Source organism: Oryza glaberrima, chromosome 11, assembly GCF_000147395.1.
Source record: "Oryza glaberrima chromosome 11, OglaRS2, whole genome shotgun sequence".
In the NCBI taxonomy this organism is placed as follows: domain Eukaryota; kingdom Viridiplantae; phylum Streptophyta; class Magnoliopsida; order Poales; family Poaceae; genus Oryza; species Oryza glaberrima.
In genome coordinates this window covers 8191063-8211728 of record NC_068336.1, presented here as the reverse complement: position 1 = coordinate 8211728, position 20666 = coordinate 8191063, and the positions used below count along the sequence as shown (strand labels likewise).

General features: G+C 40.7%; 1 protein-coding gene across 2 annotated transcripts; it reads left to right on the top strand.

Moving 5' to 3' along the window:
* The first annotated feature begins 996 nt into the window (after positions 1-996).
* On the top strand, positions 997-20344 carry LOC127754448 (disease resistance protein RPM1-like). 2 transcript variants are annotated; one of them, XR_008012832.1, is made up of 2 exons: positions 997-1597; positions 13997-14441. XR_008012832.1 is itself a non-coding variant. In XM_052279986.1 (2 exons), the coding sequence occupies exon 2, from the start codon at positions 17069-17071 to the stop codon at positions 20120-20122; it is 3054 nt and encodes a 1017-aa protein (XP_052135946.1). In that variant the 5' UTR covers positions 1213-1597; positions 17019-17068; the 3' UTR covers positions 20123-20344. The 2 variants fall into 2 exon arrangements, 1 of the variants encoding a protein (XP_052135946.1); XM_052279986.1 differs by lacking the exon at positions 13997-14441 and adding an exon at positions 17019-20344 and having other exon boundaries at positions 1213-1597.
* Positions 20345-20666: the final 322 nt, after the last annotated feature.

Here is a 20666-nt window from a genome sequence, read left to right as displayed (position 1 = left end):
TTATTAATAAAATTAAAAACTAAAAAAGCCTAAAAATAAAAGAATATTCTTGAAGGAAAGGCATATATAGAGATTCCAGAGCCCACCTTATTAAGGCCTGGTTTAGTTCCTAAAATTTTATTTCTTAAAAATATCACATCAAATTTTTGACACATGCATGGAGTATTAAATATAGATAAAAATAAAAACTAATTACACAGTTTGTATAGTACTTGCGAGACGAATCTTTTAAGCCTAATTTGTCCATGATTAGCCATAAGTGCTTAAGTAACTTATATGTGCTAATGATAACTTAAACATGCTTAAAAGATTTATCTCGCGGTTTCCAGGCGAATTATGAAATTAGTTTTTTCATTCGTGTTCGAAAATCCTTTCCGATATCCGATCAAACATCCGATGTGACACCCAAAAATTTTCTTTTCGCTAACCAAACACACCCAAACTTCTATTTGAACCCGGTTGCGAGTGTGGAAAGAGACTTCTTACTTTATTATTCAACGGGTTAAGTAAGATTCCTACTCCCCGTTGAAAATTCAACTAGACCGCCGACCACACATATTTGTACTGCTGTACGTCTGTTATGTTTAAGTTCTAGTGGCTACAAATATCACACGTACATGTTAGTAGTATGGATATTTTAGTGGCAAAAGTCCAGGACGTACGAGTACCGAGTTGGACAGGATTGTATTCATTGATAAACGTAGGATTGTATTCATTGATAAACTACGAGATTTCATACGTTTTGGTGCAGAAATTACCAAGCAATTTTTAATATATTTTTTTCGATAATCGAGTTAGAAGTACAAAGAAAAAAAATAAAACATCTTCTATAATAAATAAATGATACTCGCGCTTTAATATATAACATTTTGATAAGTATATGGTAAATATAAAAATGATAGTTAGATTTGTTAAAATATGGTGGCAATGATGTGAGATAATGATTGGATATGCTTGTATGTTGATTTGTAGAATTAAATATATTGTAGATGATGTTGTATGCTTGACTAAGGTGAAATATGTAATTGTTGCTAGTAGTGATGATGTAGTATGGTTGCATGTAAGGTTTTAAAGTTAGTGGGTTATATCTGTATAGAATGTATAGATATAGATTCGGCATGCTATTTAGATATGTAGCATTAATCAATTATATTTAGAACAAATTTTGAACTGCATAAGTTGTTATATTTTAATACGAGAGAGTACCAAGAAGACAAAAAAAAAATTGTGGTTAGGCGAGGAAGCACTGAAAACAATCATTGGTGGTCCGGTGTTAAGATGTTCCAACCCATTACTTCAACTCATACTAATCCTCAGACATGCGTTGAGGACTTCATCTTTCAGAAAGGCATGAGGATTGTGAGAGTTTAGAGGCCTTATAGGATTCCCGCATAGATATGCAGTTCTTCCTTAAGTTCTTTCTTCTCAAAGATATCTGTTTTGGGGCTCCGAGACGTCGAGGACAAAGGTGTAATTAAGCGTTCTTTTCAGCTGGCCTCTAGTGTTACCATTCGACAGCCCAGGGAGGACGAAGAAGAATACAAGTTCAACTATAACCATCTTAGCATGGATTGATGATCCAATAATACACAAGGAGGTATGCACACTACATCGGACATCTATCATCTTTCCAACCATAGTATACAAAGTTTCTATTCATACTTCTCAATTTTTTTTCTTCATCAGTTTTTTCTATATGTCTTCGTGATTTTTAGCAATTTATTATTTTCCTGTCCGAAGAAATTTGGGTATGGATACTACTTTTATCGGAACGAATCAATCGCTAGCTTGATTCGTTTTGTAGATGGCATATGACAGATATTAAGAAATTCATATGAAATTGACTGGTGTGGAACTTCAAAATTAGAAAACCATTGCAAAACAACGGCGGCGACGGCGATTCTGCTAGCCACAAAGAAAATTGCCATTGCTCTGGCAGGTTAATTAGATCCGTGCCAATATAACTTTACAGTTTGGGAATATATCATTATTTAACTATTCATAATTATGCCATTATAAATTTACGGTACTTAGCCATTCATCCCAGTTTCTAAGACTTATTGTGAGATTTATGGACTAAACCGTCCAGCCTTTGTCCCCTCTTCTCTCTCCTGTTCATCATCTTCAACCCTTGTGCGGGCCGATGTTTACCAGCCTGTGGCATGGGCACCACCATGTGCAGGCGCCGCCTCCGCTTGCATCGGCTGACGGTGGAGTTGTAGTTGTTAAATATGTGATCTGATTTTTGACCACAATATATTCAAATTAATTTTCTAATAGTACTCTGCATTATAGGATTAGTTTCCTGTTAGAACTTCTAGTCTGTGCCTATTAGGACTCCTAGCTAGATTTCTTCTATATATATATATATATATCCCTTTTAAGCCGCACGAGGAGAATGCGATAACCCAATGTATCCTTGCGTTTGTATTCAACTCCTCAACAGTGGTCATTGCCGGTTGGCGCCTGTGGTTTTTTCCGTAAGAGTTTTCCACGTAAAATTCGTGTCTTCGTTGCACATCTATTTTCATAACAGTAGTGTTCCGTTTGCGACAAGTCCTCTAGCTCCAACTACCCAGGCGCTCGGCGGCCCCAAGACGAGAAACCGGGCCGGTCAAGCTGCCAACATCACCAGGTCCCTGTCACCGCCTTGCTGCGTTTGGCCAAGGAATGCGAGCCAGGCATGTCATCCACAGCTCTGATGGTGCAACGAACAGAGCCCGTTCAATCATACAGAGATTGATTCGTGTACAGTACGCTGTAACAAAAACACAGTACAAAATTGAAACCCCTTGATTTTGCAGTCCTTGTTTTGCCACCTCAATCTCCCTAGCTTACGGACACAGTTAAGAAAAAGCCTCTAGTTAATCAATTCACAGCACATAACAGAAGCAAAGAAGTGCGCTAACCTAAACCTTCTGCGAAGTGCCAGCTGCCAATCAAGAGCGTTCTTCATCACGTTGGGGTTTCTGCGCCTCCTGCCACTGCCGCCGAGGCGGCTCCCGATGACAGCTTGGACTGCTTTGTGGAAAATCGATGGAACCGCTTGTGTAATTTCTTTGGATTTAGGGATGAACAGTATAGAAAGGAGGGGATGAAGGTGAGTAGGAGAGAAGAAAAGGGGAAGAAGACAGGGATAATTTGGTTCATAAATTTTAAAAACTATGGTGAAGGAGTAAGTGTAACAGCATGTTCCATTCAAAGAAAAAAATTCCGTTCAAAAAGTGTAACAGCATGTTCTCCAGAACTGCGTAACCCAACCCATCCAATAGACGGGCCCACTTACACATACCACTCTAATTAAAATTTTCATCTTTGCTTCACGTAAAATGATTAACCTGAGAATAACATGTTTGGAGAGAAACCCTTATAAATTGGTTCCACTCTTACTAAACTAGCAAAATGGAACTAAACATATATACACAGGCCAAATCCAAATTGGCTAGGATGTCACGGTAAGTATGGAGGCACACATCCACTAACTATAAATTATAACAGCATATGGTTTTAAATAAACGAATAATAATTATAAAGGCACATGGATGTATTAACCCATGAAGTAATAGTAGGCCAGGGCAGTGCCTAGTTTGCAAAACATGCAGAGTAGCTAATACATGTCTAGACCCTTGCTTGTTCTTTACCTTTACCATAACATGGTCCATCGTGACCAAGCATCATTTACCTTCCCCAGCTTTTATAGATAACCATTTCAAACTCCACATCTTTAATATCTTTCACTTTATTTTTCATTAATCGATCTTCACTTCAATATCTCAACTTTCTTATCCTTTGACCAAGGAACACATTCATCTTCATATACTTATGTGCCATGATACACCTTCTTTTAATTATTGGGAACTATTTGTTTTATTCAACACAATGAAATTGTTAGTCCTAATAATCTGATTTTCAATCTCCACTTACTGACAAACCGATCACATATATATGATATGAATATAATGAGTATTGACTAACACCACCAATACTAATATATTTGCGCAAATGCAAATATCCCAATCGGATATAAGTGATTAACTTCTGTCAAATACATACAAGGTTGATCTTAAGGTAAATATATGTATATATCATTTGCTCCCCCAAAATTTATGTGTATAAAGCAAGTATATGCATAATTAGAGATGAATAATTGGGAATATATCCTATACAAGAGTAGAAAGCATTTATGAAAAATAAAACAAACATATAATAATAAATACATGTGTTCACCATTTCTATGTTCTCAGAATAAAGGGACCAAATAAGATAAAGCTAAAATAAAACACCGTTGTGACATGCATATGTACATTACATGGAAATAATATACAAGAACAGGTTAATACACATGTTGATGGAGTAAAAAAGCGATACATATAGTGCGATCTCCAAGCATTTCATCTTCGTTAAGGTTAAGCTCCACTGTCAACGGAAACATTTCTATCTCAACTCTTATAAGGTCCGAGAATGGACTATTTGCCAACTCATGAAGAAATGTTAGTACCACCATACTAGTTTATCATAAATCACTAAAACAATAATTACAAATGATTGAGCATAGATCAATTGATCTGTTTTTAGTGATGGATGACAATCCGTTATAAAATTATTTAATAAAGGATACATATGGATACGTACAAATTTTATATAGGATAATGCAGGAATTCATGCTGTATATTTGGCCTATGAGAGAAAAAAAATAGAACATGAGCAGTTTCTTACATACATCTTGTCATTTTAATTTTCAAATACATATGGGACGGATAAAAGAATATTCATACAAATATTAGTCTCATATATAATTAGATTTATCATTAATCATCAAAATCAAATAAATTAAATTTGAATTTACATTAGCCTACAATGATAAAACTAGGGAGAAAACAATAGGACTCAAACTAGCTTCAAAATTAGAAGCTCCAAGAGGATAAAAATATTACCACAATGAGATATATTATACCAATGGATAACACGTGATCTTCTTTTTCTTTTGGTAGTTGATGATGGTTTGGACCTGTGTTGACAATTTCATCAACTAGCACTGGTGGAGAAGTGCTTTTTACTCCCGGTTCATAACCCCATAGTCCCAGTTTTCCAACAGGGACTACGAATTCGGGACTAAGCGATCTTTAGTCCTGGTTCAAATAACCGGGATCTTTAGTCCCGGTAAAGAGAGGGATCTTTAGTAATAGCGGCAGTCCCAGATGGTCCCCTTTTTTTTTTTATTTTCTCCCAAATCAAGTGTGATGCATATCCCCAAATCAAAGTAATATCCCAAATCCACTTCACAGATAAAGTAACATCCTAAATCCACATCACAAATGTTAATGTTATATATACACACAAATCAAATACATCACAAATCCTAAAAAATTACACACAAATCAAATACATCACAGGTCATCGCAAATCCATCCAATACAAAATTATACATGTGAATCACAAATTTTTTTAAAAAAGAAAACAACGCCGTTGCCGCCGCCCGCCATGGACCCGCCACTTGCCGGCCGCCACGGCCCGCCGCCGGCCGCCGGCCCACTGCCGAGCACGGCCCCGCCAGCCGCCGCCGCGAGCGGCCCCGCCGGCCGCCGGCAGCTTGATGGGAAGGGGAGGATGGGCAGGAAAGGGGAGAGGAGGAGGTGGAGGAGAGGGGAAGGGATGAGGAAGGGGAGGAGGTGGAGGGGATGGAGGGGAAGGGGAGGATGGGCAGGAGAGCAGGAGGTGGAGGAGAGGGGAGGGGATGAAGAAGGGGAGGAGGTGGAGGGGATGGATCGGGATGAGGAAGGATCGATCTGATCTGAACTGTAGGAACGGGAGGAGAAGGGAAAGAGGGGGAGAGATTCGATATGTGGAGGAGAGGATAAGGGATAGGGATTATATACTATGCTTGGAATTTTAGTTCCGGTTGGTGTTCCCAACCGGGACTAAAGACCGGAACTAAAGTGGTGATCTTTAGTACGGTTGGTGACATCAACCGGGACTAAAGATCCTCGGCACCCTGACATTAATCTGATAGGGGATGAACCGGGACTAAAGATGATCTTTAGTCCCGGACTAAAGATCGTAGAATGGCCCTGGGGTTTTCAACCGGGACTAAAGATCATTTTTAGTCCCCTTTTTTTGTGAACCGGGATTATTGTGGTTTTGGGTCGATCCAGCAAAGATCATTTCTCCACCAGTGTAGGAAGATAGCCTGCGCATTTGCGCGGGCATATGTATTAATTTGTTTTGAAAATAGTTTTAAAAAAGTAAATTAAATTAAAGTAAGACGTTTTCTATTATTTATTGAGTGTTTATTGTATCTTTTTTTTGAAAAAATATCGACAAACTATAATAAATGTATTTTTTTTCCCACCATGCTAACCCTTTCTTTAATTGCTTCATATATATGCTATTCGTTCGTTATGCATGTGAATCAACATATATAGAAAAGTTCTTTAAAAAATATGTAATGTATTTTGAATTTTGTGATTGAGTCTAATTTCGAATTTGTGTTCAAATCAAATTATTGTTTTATTCTAAAAAATTGGAACCTCGTAAATTTTGATTTTCAAGATCCGAATGGTAGCAAAGGTTGCAAACAAGTATGTTCTAGTGATTGACAAGACTCAAAAAAAATATAAAAGGGGACATCTGGAACATAAGGTTCTGTTTTTTAAGATCCTTAGGAGAGCGCGAGCAAGTTAAGAGTGTCAAATTGAATGGATGGTGGGCCACGTGAGCAAGTTAAGTGTTATGAAACAACAGGATGATCTCATTCATATAAAAGGATAAATCACAACCGAAGGCAACCGCGCCTCTTCCCTAGGCGCTCCTTGGCAACGGACGCGATGGTTCCCAACCATTGCGTCTCCGGTTGCCACCCCTTCCCCATCTATAAATTTTACTGCATTGATCAATAAAGAAATCCGCTCATTCATTCCCTCTACATTCTTGTGTTCAATTCTCTCTCGCTCATTCTCTCTAGCTCAATCAATTCTATTCACAATACGTTATCAGCACTTTCGCTCTCGCGAAGTGAAAGAAGGAAATATCGCTTTTTGATCTACAGAAAAAGCGAACAGAAGAACAGAAGAAACTAAGGAAATCGCAGAAGGTATGTCTACCTTGATTCCATCCTCGATGCCGTTCTCGGAATCCCTCGCCGTGATCACGCATGCCGTCTTTGCCATCTTCGTCGACGATCGACGAGGACGCGCCGGGATCTCGTGGAGGCAGGGCTAGGGTTGGTGGCCGGCGCCACTACCCTCGCCGCCGTATGGCTGCCACTCCGATCGTGGCTGCCCCGCCGGTCCCTGTCGCGCCTACTCCTTCTCCACCGATCGTTGCACCTTCTCCTCCAAGAACTGCCTCGACGAACGCCGAAACACCTTCACCGCCACCACGCCGAAGTTGCTCCCCTACTCCCGAGCCGCCGGCTACGGCCGGACCGGGACACTTGCCATGCGCAAGGGGGAACCGCCGCTCTTCACTCCTTCGTCGCGCCCACACGCCGGTGCCGCCGCTGCGCGCCGTCCCGTCCTCCGCGCCACGATTGCCGTTCCCCACGGCTCTCCTAGCCGGACCCTAGCAAATGGGGTCATGGGGAACGGCATCCGGGTCCGGCTGGCCTCCGACTCCGATGAGGAGGGGGGGTGATGGCCTAACCCGGCCAGCAAATTGCCGGCGGACGGAGGGGCGGCTGCGGCGGGAGACTGCGGAGGAGGCGGCGGAAACGGCAGGAGGCGGCGGTAGAGACGGAGGCGGCAGAGGCGGCGGCGGAAAGGTGGGGGAACAGCGGCGGACGGCGGCGAAAACGGCAGCGGCGGCAGCAAAAATGGCGGCGGCGGCTGCGGCGAAATGGAGGAGGCGGCAGCAGCGCACAAGTCGCGGGCACGGGTTAGGGTTCACCCTAACCACGCTCGACCCCCTCTCCTACTTGCTCTGCCCACATGGGCCGGCGGCCACATATTGGGCCGGGCTAGCACCCCCTGTCCCACTTGCACGCCGGCCAAGTGCCAAAAGGTATTGGGCCGAATCCTATAGATTTCGTCCCATCACCCAATTTATTATTTTTTTAATATTTTCTAATTTTAGCAGCAATTTTCATCTAAGTCCCTATGTTTTATTTAATTTAGTACAAGCAGTTCATCAGTTGTACAAATTACTACGTAATTGTCCTATAGACCACTGATGTTATATTTCACTTAACATAGGTGTTTATTTAAATACCCTGTTTCACTAAATTTCATGTTGTCTTAACAATATGCCTTTTGCATATTATTTCAAGACACGCTCTACTTCCTCGCTTTTTTAATTTACAAAATTCTATAAATTTTGTACTTTGATTTAGCAAATTCTCTTAATTATGTACTATATGATTAATGGAGGATTTAATGCATGTTTGACTGCACATTTTGACTCGGATAGTAATCACATGTAGATAGAGACCTATACTTTGGTCATTGCGACCATAACCTAGGCAGCGAGTATCTTGCCCATCATTAAGTGGTCTACATTTTGAGATGATTACCCGATGGAGTCCTACAAATTGGCTGCACTGGTCATAACCTAGGCAGCAAGCATCTCGCCCATCTCACAGAGGTCTACATCTCACGATGATTACCAACATGTGTTATTTTCCGAGCATATGTTTTGAAAAATGAGATTATTTGAAATTTGGTTGAACACAAGGTAGTGGAGTCCTAAACATTGGCTGCGGTATATTCACCAGAATATGTTTGCCTGGAGACCATGTTCTAGGCAGCAAGTATAACTTGCGTACTATTAAGAGATCTACTCCTCTATTTAATTACTTGGAGATTATCCACATTGTGCCACCTAATTTCGAATTCTAACTCAAATTGTCAGGTCTATAACCTACATCTTTTTGAAACATTACATAATATGAAGTCTTACAATTCGCATTGAGATTACAACCACAATATCATGTTTTTATTAATTTACCTCTGTAAATTAATAATGTTAATCATGATTATATGGGCATAGCAACTATAGAGTTCGACGAACTCGCCCTCGATGGGAGTAACTACCCAATTTGGGCTTCTAATATCAAAATAATTTTTTTCTTCTAGTGGGATTTCACACACAAATTAGGAACCCAATGATTGGGATCCACCAGTCGAGAACAAAAAGCTATATATTGCCCTTTTCCTTCTGAGACTCTACATCTATAAAGATCTCAAACATGAGTACATTTTGGAGACAAGCCCTCTCAACCTATGGAAAGCTCTAAAAGAGCGTTATGATCAGCAAAAGGAACTCATTTGGCCCGAGGCTAATTATGAGTGAATTTATTTACGCCTACAGGATTTTAAAAACTGTGGCAGAATACAATCATGCTGTTCATAACATTTGCTCCAAGTTGAAGTTTTGCGACAAAGAGCCAACGGAAGCAAAGAAGATAGAGAAAACTCTATCAACTTTGTTTCCAGAGGACAGGATATTGAACCAACAGTATCGCACTAAAAGGATTCAAGGGAAATTCCTCAAATAACCCTAAGAATCTGACTAGAAAACGCAAACGCAATAACAAGGCGCAAATCCAATGGTCGACAAAAAGGAAAAGGGAACGGTAAGGCACCACAATCTCGTGGCAATAGCAACAGGCATTGCAACATGTGTGGATCTGACTATCATGTCACTAAAGATTGCTGCATCCCAAAAACATCTTGTTCTCCTTTACCAGAAATCCCTAAAGGAGAAAAAGTCTTCTGAGGAACTAAGATTTGAAGCTCACTTCATTCTTACAAAAGAAAGACCGGAGGTTTAAAGTTCTCACTAGGCTCCTATTGAACCAGAGAACACCCTCGTTCTTCTCCCAGAGGATACCGCTGCACTTTCTGCAATGGATGACATGCTCATCGAATACTGCTCAACGGACCCACTTAGAGATTTACTGTAATCTCAGTGCGTCCCACTTAGAGATAAAGCTGCTTTAATCTCAGTGTGTTTCAGACATTACATTGATATCCTATAGTTTGTCAAAACAATATTAGTTGTAATAAGTAGATAAGTACAAACTCCCTTATATTATAAGGTTGTAAGACTTGCTAGTCATTAGAGTATGTACTATTAACCTATGTAAACGTCATACTATGTATTTGATGTTTTAATTATTGTATGTATGTATATATATTGGATAAAGAATTCTTAATCAAGCAATTTTTCTTTCATTATAGAGGTCTAAGGATATCACTCCGATTGGAGAGGATTTATGTTTTGTGGACAGTGGTACCACAAACTCTATACTTATGGAGATCAAATACTTTCAAACTCTCAAAAAGAGAGAAGGCAAAGTTTTGACTATCGCTGGGCACGATACTGTGATAGTTGGCTCAGGACGAGCAATTATTACACTACCAATGGGTACACATATTACAATCGAGGATGCTTTATTGTATCCTGATTCAACCCGTACACTACTAAGTTATAGAGATATCCGTCAAAATGGATTTCACATTGAAACTCATATGGATAATCGAGAAGAATTTCTTCTCTTAACCAAACAAAACAGATATGGCAAACGCATTTGCGAGAAAATTCCATCTCTCACATCGGGATTGTACTATACATACATTAAGCCCATTGCACATGTTGCGTACAAAGTAATTTTTCAAAATGTTGATGCATTCCACACATGGCATGATCGACTTGGGCACCCCGGTATCGGGATGATGAGAAAAATTATTGGCAACTCTATTGGTCATCATTTGATCACTGATAAATTTCCCAAATCCTCTGATTTCGTATGCACTGCATGTGTTACTGGGAAACTGATTTTGAGACCATCCTATCTCAAAATTAGAGCCAAACCACTAAAATTCCTTGAACGCATTGAAGGAGATATCTGTGGCCCTATTGTGCCAAGATCTGGACCGTTCAGGTACTTTATGGTTTTGATTGACACATCTACTAGATGGTCTCATGTGTGTCTTTTATCGGCACGAAACCATGCCTTTGCCAAACTAATGTCTCAAATTATAAGGCTGAAGGCAAATTACCCTGAACATAGGATTCAATCAATCTGTATGGACAACGCTACCGAATTTACATCTCATGCTTTCGATGATTATTGTATGGCATTGGGAATTCAGGTTTAGCACTCTGTTCCATATGTCCACACACAAAATGGTTTGGCTGAATCATTGATTAAAAGAATTAAGCTTATTGCTTGACCATTATTGATGAATTGCAAATTACCTTCGTCGTGTTGGGGTCATACAGTTCTGCACGCTGCTGACCTTGTCCAACTACGACCAACTGCATATCATGAAACTTCCCCAATGCAGTTAGTACGTGGAAATCCTCCAAGTATTTCCCATTTGCGTAAGTTCAGATGTGTTGTATACATACTGATCTCACCACCACAGCAAACTAAAAAGTATTTAGAACCCTTAACAGGTGATCTATTTACTGCCCAGTTCGCTGACTCTATCTTTGACGAGGAACATTTCCCGGCATTAGGGGGAGACTTCAAGTACCAGAAAGAAAGTCAGAAAATTGATTGGGGTGCCCAAGGTATTCCAGCCTCAGATCCACGTACTACTGAAACTGAACTTCAAGTTCAGAAAATCATACATTTGCAAAGACTTGCAAATAACCTACGAAATGCATTTACTAATTATAAAGGGGTGACAAAATCTTTCATTCACGCTCAGAATGCGCCAGAAAGAGTGGAGGTACCAAATAAAACTACTCAACTTCCACTCACTAAAAAGAGAGGAAGAAGTATGGCCACTCAGCGAGAAACAATTGCTAATAAGCAAAGAAAGATGGTAAATGCAAACCAACCTTTAGTTGGTACACACCAAATTGATACTATATATCAAGCAGATCGTGATAGTCTGCAACCTAGCTCAGTGGTGCACAATGCTAAGACTAGGAATTCGGAAGACCATAGACACATTGTTTCGGGAGATTACGATGAGTCTATAAGGGTTGATGAAATTGCCATCAACTACTCTGAAACTGGAGAATCTTTTGATAGAAGAGCTATAATTGTCGACATTAATTTTTCTGAACAAATTGCTGATTGCCTCCAAGTTGATCCAGAACCTAGGTCTATAAAAGAGTGCCAAAAGCGCTCTGACTGGAACAAATGGAAGGACGCAATTGACGCAAAATTAGCCTCGCTTTACAAAAGAGATGTATTCTCGGCTGTAATGCCTACTCCTCGTGGTATCTTTCCTGTGGGATACAAATGGGTTTTCGTCCGAAAACGGAATGAAAACAACGAGGTGGTGAGATATAAAGCAAGGCTTGTAGCACAAGGTTTTACACAAAATCCTGGCGTTGATTTCAATGAAACTTACTCTCCAGTTATGAGTGGTATAACTTTCCGATATTTAATATCATTGGCAGTACAAAATCGTCTATTTATGCAGTTGATGGACGTAGTGACAGCATACTTTTATGGGTTACTTGATTCTGATATTTACATGAAGGTTCCTGACGGAATCAACATCCCGAATCAAAAGGTAAATCGTAACATGTATTGTGTTAAGTTGCAGAAGTCACTTTATGGCTTAAAACAATCGAGCAGGATGTGGTACAACCGATTAAGTGAATTCCTTTCACTAAAGGGATACACTAAAAATGATGCTTGCCCGTGCGTCTTTATCAAAAAGTCCCCCACAGGATTTTGTATTATCTCGGTATATGTCGATGATCTCAACATCATTGGCAATACACAAGATATTAATGAAGCACGTCATCATTTAAAGACGGAATTTGAGATGAAGTATTTGGGTCAAACCAAATTTTGCTTAGGTCTACAACTTGAGCATTTACCTTCTGGAATCCTTGTGCACCAAAGTGCATATACCCAGAAAATTTTGGAGAAATTCAATATGGACAAGTCATATTCTTCCAAAACCCCTATGGTGGTTCGATCTCTAGACATAGAGAAAGATCCATTTAGACCAAAGGAAGATGGTGAGGATGTGCTTGGACCTAATTTTCCATATCTTAGTGCTATTGGCGCACTTATGTACCTTGCAAATAGTACGAGGCCAGATATTGCTTTCTCGGTAAATCTATTAGCAACATACAACGCTGCTCCTACCAAACGCCATTGGACTGGAGTTAAGAATGTCTTTCGATATCTTAATGGGACAAGAGATCTTGGACTTTTCTTTAAAAAGAACCAGGATTCGACTTTAATTGGGTATACTGATGCTGGCTATCTATCTGATCCCCACAATGCTAGATCACAAACAGGATTCGTATTTTTACAAGGTGGAACTACTATTTCATAGAAGTCTTCTAAACAGACTCTGGTAGCCACTTCCACAAATCATTCTGAAATAATTGCATTATATGAGGCATCACGTGAATGTGTATGGCTTCGCAGAATGGTTAACCACATATTAACATCTTGTGGTATTGGTTCATTGGAATCACCTACCATTATCTATGAAGATAATGCCGCTTGTGTTATTCAGATGGAAACTGGTTATATTAAGAGCAACATCACTAAGCATATTGCTCCTAAATTATTTTATCCTCATGAGCTTCAGCAACATGGAGAGATAAACATCTTGCAAACTAAGTCATGTGATATTCTTGCTGATTTATTCACAAAATCTCTGCCATACTCCACATTCTTTAAATGTGTCGAAGGAATTGGTATGAGATGACTTAAAAATTTGCAGGATTCAGGGGGAGTACATTCCTCTGGAAAATAACCTATTTTCGTCTTATTATACTCTTTTTACTTTGTATGAGTTTTACCCTTTAGGTTTCCTCATCCAAAGTTTTTAACGAGGTAATATCAACATAAGATTATATGTCTTATCATTTGGCTTTTCCCCACTGGGGTTTTTACTAAATGATAACTGTAGACATTATAATATTTTGGATCATACTATGAGCTTTACTCATAGAGATCTAAAAATAGTCAATAATATATCACGATTCTCTCCTTATTTTTCCCATTGGGTTTTCGAGGAGTTTTACGTGATGTATTTAACTATAATTATTTCTAAGATTATCTTTACAGATATATGGAACAATGAAAGAGCAATGATCAAAGCTGGATTCGATCAAGGGGGAGTGTTATGAAACAATAGGATGATCTTATCCATATAAAAGGATGGATCGCAACCGAAGGCAACCGCGCCTCTTCCCTAGGCGCTCCTTGGCAACGGACGCGATGGTTCCCAACGACCATCGCGTCTCCGGTTGCCACCCTTTCCCCATTTATAAATTGTACTGCATTGATCAATAAAAAAATCTGCTCATTCATTCCCTCTACATTCTTGTGTTCAATTCTCTTTCTCGCTCAATCTCTCTCGCTCAATCAATTCTATTCACAATATTAAGGGTGGCAAATAAGTAGGATGATGGAGGCTGGTGTATCTTTTGAAAACATTTTTTTAAGTTGTTGAAACAACGAGACAACTATTTAATAAATTTTAAATAAATTTAAGGATGTAGAGAAAAAATATTGATAATTTTACATCATAATATAAATTTTATCGATGCTAACCACGTAATTGTGCATGCCACCCTGATAGTTACGGAAAGAAAAGAAGATAAAGGCCATAAGGACAATGTCCTCTGAACATATTTTTATATAGAAATGGTTTAAATTTTCGTCCTCTGTCGTTGGTCACATAGACAAAGACGAGTGCCGTTGAGCAGGTGTCCTATGGATTTCTAACAGCGAACCGTTGTCATTTTAGCAGAGTGCCGCTATTATTATTTTTAGGAGTGTCGCTATTTTTGACACTGAACAGCTGAGAATTCGAGGAAACGACCAAACCTTTTTATCACTGTTAGTTAATATATTACGATTCCTAGTAGTGAGAATGGCAACTAGGTAGTTGTAGTTGTACATGATGCTCCGATCCTTTTATTTTACCTGAAACTATGGTTTTCTTCTGAATAATCTCATTACGGTGGTGTGCCTACTCTCGGACCAAACTTGCTATCTATTTACGGGGGTTTTTTTTTGTTGAGCACTTGATTGCATTTTTTTCTCTTATTTTCTTCATTTTTAGGGGGTAGAGGGGGAGGGGGGCAGGGTGATAGTTGACATCTATATATATTACTAGATAAAACCCCGCGTGTTGCTACAAGAGTTCAGTATAATAACAATAAGTGAGAATAATATGTAAAATAACTAGATAAAATAAGCTTACAGATGTCGTTTCTGATATTTAAAATATATAGAATGATAATTTAAATGTAAAAGTAAGGTGATGTGTCTTTATAAGAGTAGAAAATGATAAAGATAGTTTGGAGCATAGATTTATCATATATATAAGGGCTAAAAACAATTGATGTCATATGACTTAATGAGAGAAAGGAGAAATACCATTAATTAAGTGAGGATGAATTATATTGGTACATAGGATATTATTAAAATGATGAAAGGATATATTGAAATATTATGTAAATTATGTGGGATGATGATTTAACATGCTTGTATTTTAAAAGCTCTAAAATTTAACAAATTATAAAGTTATAGATAATATAGTATGTTTCACTACTGGAAAAAGGGTTTTCCAGGTAGTCAAAATGACCCTTTTTCCAGGTAGTCAAAATGAGTTTTTGCTGGTGGGCAGAGGTGCTGCTAGCGACAAAAGGCCAGTGAAAATAATGCACTTTCACTAGCGGTCGACCGACCGCCAGCGATGGTGGCAGCTCATTTTCACTGGTGGCGGGGTGGCCGCCGGTAAAAATCTGGTTTCGCTGGCGGCAATTAACAAGACCCGCAAGTGAAATTAATTTTGGAGAAAAAAAAGAAATCGGATCTGCAACCCTTGCCGGCCGCCAGTTCCATCCATACATTGTCGCCGCCGCCTGCGATAAGAATTTTTGGAGCAAAAAAACTTACACCAAAATTATCCAAATGCATGTTCGCAATTCAAAATCTTCTCCAAAATCCCAAATCTACAGTTCACATTAATGATAAAAAAACCCAAAATCCCCAATCCCAAATCACATTTCACAAAAGTCATGGTTGAAGTACTAAGACCGGTGACGGTGGATCCGCCTTGCTACGGTAGCAGACGCTGTTTCCGCCCTCGTCTTGGTAGCCGTCGTCGTCCCGGTCTTGCCGCGGTACCTTGCCGTGTTAGCTGCCCGCCATTGTTGCTACCGCTGCGGTATCTGGGAAAGTGGGACCGCTGTCATCGTCCCCTTTGTTGCTACCGCCTCCTATGGCCTCCTCCCTCTGTTGCCACCATGGCCGCAGGCCTCCCCGATCCACCCGAGTCAGATCTAGGAGAGGGACGGGAGAGGAGAAGCGAAGCCGGTGCTGCTATTCCCTCTATTGCCGCCATGGCCGCCGGCCTCCCCGATTCGCGCCGGCCAGATCTGGGAGAGGGAGAGAAGAGGAGGAGGGAAGCCAGCCGCTGCTTCCTCTGTTGCCGCCGGCCTCCCCGATCTACACGGGCAGATGTGGGAGAGGGATGTAAGAGGAGGAGGGAAGCTGACGCCGCTGCTCCCTCTGCTACCACCGGCCGCCAGCATCCTCGCCACCACCTCGTCTTCTCTTGCAGCCGAATCCGCTGCCGACAGCCTTCCATCACTGTCGTCGTAGCAGCCAATTGTGTGGTGCGGTGGAGGTGGAAGTTGAGGGAGGAGGGAGGAGGGAGAGGAGAGGAAAATGCGTGTGGATGGAGGAAAATGTGGAGGGCGGTGGGGCGCGCGATTTTATTGTCATGGAATTGCTTTTCGCAGATGGTGCTCTTTACTCGCCGCCAGCGAAAAACACAATTTTCATTGGCAGAAGCTTAAAATATCCACCTTAAAAAATAGTGGATATCTTAACTCTATTTTTTAAGTTGGATATCTTAAGCGTCCGCTAGTAAAATAAAAGGGTAACATCATGAAAAATTATTTTTTAGTAGTGTTTGCATGATGTTTGAATGTAATAATTGTTACTGAATAATGATGGGGTATCTTGTTAATGGATAATGATGTATCATATTTGCATGAAAAGCTTTAGAATTTAGTGGGTTGTAACTTTATAGTAAGATAGGATTAACGTTCCATTGCTGTTCATTCTTTAGGTTATATACTCTGGCCAACAAGCTGGGTGGTCTGATTCGACGAGCAATCAATGGCTGAGACCCTGATTCTTTTAGCCGTGAAAAAGATTGGAACTGCCCTGGGGAACGAGGTAATCAACCAAGCTACTTCGTTCTTCAAGGAATTTGTCACACAGCTGACCGAGCTTCAAGGTAGTATGGGGCGTATGAGGAGGGAACTCCGGCTCATGCACGAATTTCTTACCAGAACGGACGTTCGCCATCGTAACAACAGAAATTATGAAATCTGGGTGGAGGAAGTAAGAATGCTAGTCCATCGGATCGAGGATATTGTGGATGACTACATGCATCTTGTTGCCCACAAAGAAGAAGGATGGGGTACCTACCTGAAGAGAGGATTCAATAGACCCAGTGTTCTACTATCATTGAAAAGGATAGCATCATCGGTTAAGGAGGCAGAGGCCAATCTAGTGCATCTCTTCCAGGCCAAAGAGCGATGGGCTTGGATGGTTACTAGCGGTGAATGCTCTGGTCACATTTTTGAGACATCCCGACATCTAGCTAGCATGTCACGCTGTCTCGATGAACAAGATCTTGTGGGGGTGGATGAAAACAGAGAAATTCTCCACGAGTGGCTGGCAGGTGATGAGTTGCAACGCGAGGTGATAGTGCTGCATGGGATGGGAGGTCTCGGTAAAACAGCTTTAGCAGCCAATGTGTACAAGAACCAGAGAGAAAAGTTTGAATGCTACGCCTGGATCTCCATCTCTCAGACATACTCTATTAAGGACATTCTAAAATGTCTGATCATTGAACTTTTCAGAGATGACCAAACAAATGCTCCATCAAACATTGAAAACATGGGCATTGAAGGCCTTCAAGATGAATTGAAGATGTTCCTAAGGGACCGGAGGTATTTGGTCATACTGGATGATGTTTGGGCACCAGAAGCAGTCAATCACTTGTTAATGGCACTTGTTCCGAATCACAAGGGAAGCAGAGTACTAGTCACAACACGCAACGATGATGTAGCTCACCTTGTTTTACCAGAAAAAAGGATAACTCTAGAGCGTCTAACAAATAATGAGTCATGGGAACTCTTCTGTAAGACAGCTTTCCCTAGAGCGAAAACATATGGGTGCCCCTCAGAACTGACACAACTTGCTGCTCAAATAATTAACAAGTGCAATGGGATACCTCTTGCAATTGTCTCTGTGGGCAGGCTCCTTTTTGTGCGTGACAAGAACAAAAAGGAATTCAGACGCATTCATAACCAGCTTGAATGGGAGCTAATCAATAACCCAAGCCTGCAGCATGTCAGGAATATCCTTTACTTAAGCTATATCTACCTTCCAACAAATCTGAAAAGTTGCTTCCTATATTGTAGCTTGTATCCAGAGGACTATCTTTTCAAAAGAAAGAAGCTCATGCGGTTATGGATAGCAGAAGGGTTCATTGAGAAGAGGGGTATACGTACAATGGAGGAAGTGGCAGAAGAGTATATCAATGAATTGGTTCAGTGGAACATGTTACAGCTTGTTGAAAGGAACTCGTTAGGCAAGATAAAATCATTCAGAATGCATGATATCATACGTGAGTTGGCAGTAAATTTGTGCCGGAGGGAGTGCTTTGGTGTCACATATAGTGATGAGGATAAATATGGGGGGTCTCTGGAGGAGAAGAATGGGCGTCGAATGGTAATACACAGACTAAACAATCATTCAAGCCAAGCAATTTCCAGCGCAAATCACCTTCGGACTTTGATTGCATTTGACAATAGAATGCCATCTTATAATCTGTTAACTCTAGCGACGAAGTGCAAATATATGTCAGTACTTGAGTTAAGTGGGCTACCTATTGAAAAGGTTCCAAGAGCTATTGGTGGTCTGTACAATCTCCAACATCTAGGCCTACGGAATTCCAAGGTGAAGTTGCTCCCAGATTGTATCGAGAGGCTCACCAACTTAGTGACGCTAGACCTTCAAGGATCAAAAATACAGGAGCTGCCTAGAGGGATCGTTAAGCTAAAGAAGCTCAGGCACTTGTTTGCTGAAAGAGTGAATGATAAATATTGGAGAAAATTCCGGTGTCGATCTGGTGTACCTACTCCTAGGGGATTAGAAGAGATGAGAGAGCTACACACACTGCAAGCAGTGGAAGTGCGGGGTGAAAGATCCGTGTGGTGTTTGGGAGCGTTGAGGCAAATAAGAAGTATCAGGATATGGGGTGTTAAGGGAAGCTATTGTGAATGCCTGTGCGAGTCCCTACGTAAGATGGAATTTCTATCCAACTTAAGCATCACGGCAAGTGATGAGAAGGAGATCCTCCACTTGAATGACCTGAACCCCTTGCCTCCAAACCTTGAAACACTAAGCTTGGGTGGACGATTGGCACAAGCAGACTTGCTGCTGGGTGCAGCAACAGCAGATGGTCAGAATCACCCACTATGTTCGGTGCTTCTATATTGGTCCCAACAAGAAGAGGACCCGCTTGAATCCTTGTCTCGGTGGTCTAATCTGACGAAATTAGTGTTGACAAGAGCATACGTTGGAGTGCAGCTGGTGTTCCTCCAAGGGTGGTTACCAAGCCTCAAGGAACTCAGTTTAAGAGACATGCCTCATCTTACTCAGCTAAATATACACCAAGGCACCATGACTAGCCTGCAACAACTAAGACTAGTCAACCTTCGTTGCATGACAGAGGTCCCTCTTGGCATCGAGTTCCTTGTCACCACTCTCAATTATCTGGCCTTTCGGGAGATCACCGCAGACTTCTTTAAGGTTTTGCGCTACTGCCCTAGAATCTGTGGTATCAAATGGTGGTACAGTCTACTAAGAGAGGACTCTGAGGAAGGAGAGGGACATCTCTCCGAGTCTGATGTGTATCTCTCTGAGTCTCTTTCTGAGTCTGATATGTGTCTTTCCGAGTCTTTCTCTGAGTCCGATATGTATTTCTCTGAGTCTGATATGCACCCCAAGGAGTTTGATGGAGAAGCAGAATATCTCTTTCAACGTATGAACAGATCGGAATACTACGACACATCGCAGCATCGCCATGGTATCAAGACTGTCCGGCACGACGACAGCAGCAGCAGATCCGGGACGGACATGACGGGTAGAGAATGATGTAGAGGAGCAAATGAAGATATGTGCCAATCAATAGGGATATGGGTTTTGGTCGGTCTATCTAGTGAACATTCGTTCCAAATGAACACCCCACTTTCCTTTTTTGGTACCCGTATGGTTTCATTTTTTTATAAGTTTATACATCGAAATTTGCACTTATAAATTTTAGACTTTGTATCAGGGAATCATATAAATATATAAACTTTACACTTGATATTCAAACATTGGAATCTGAATCCAATTGCACATTGGAATCAGATATAAAGTTTGTGTGGAAAAGTTCAGTTGTATAAACTTCCGAAAAAAAAGGAAACCACACAATGCCAGAAAAGGAAACTAGGACCGCTTGCGCGTCTGAGCTTCGCTCAAACGTCCGCCAGATAGTTTTCTTTTTATGGGGTTGGTCTTGTTGTCTGTGGGGATAGTATATATTACCTCCATATTTTAATGTATGACACCGTTGACTTTGTGTCCAACGTTTATCCGTTCGTCTTATTCAAAAAATTTATGTAATTATCATTTATTTTATTGTGACTTGATTCGT

Excerpts from the sequence above, each read along its gene's own strand:
- LOC127754448 (XM_052279986.1), top strand. The coding sequence starts at position 17,069 with ATGGCTGAGACCCTGATTCTTTTAGCCGTGAAAAAGATTGGAACTGCC.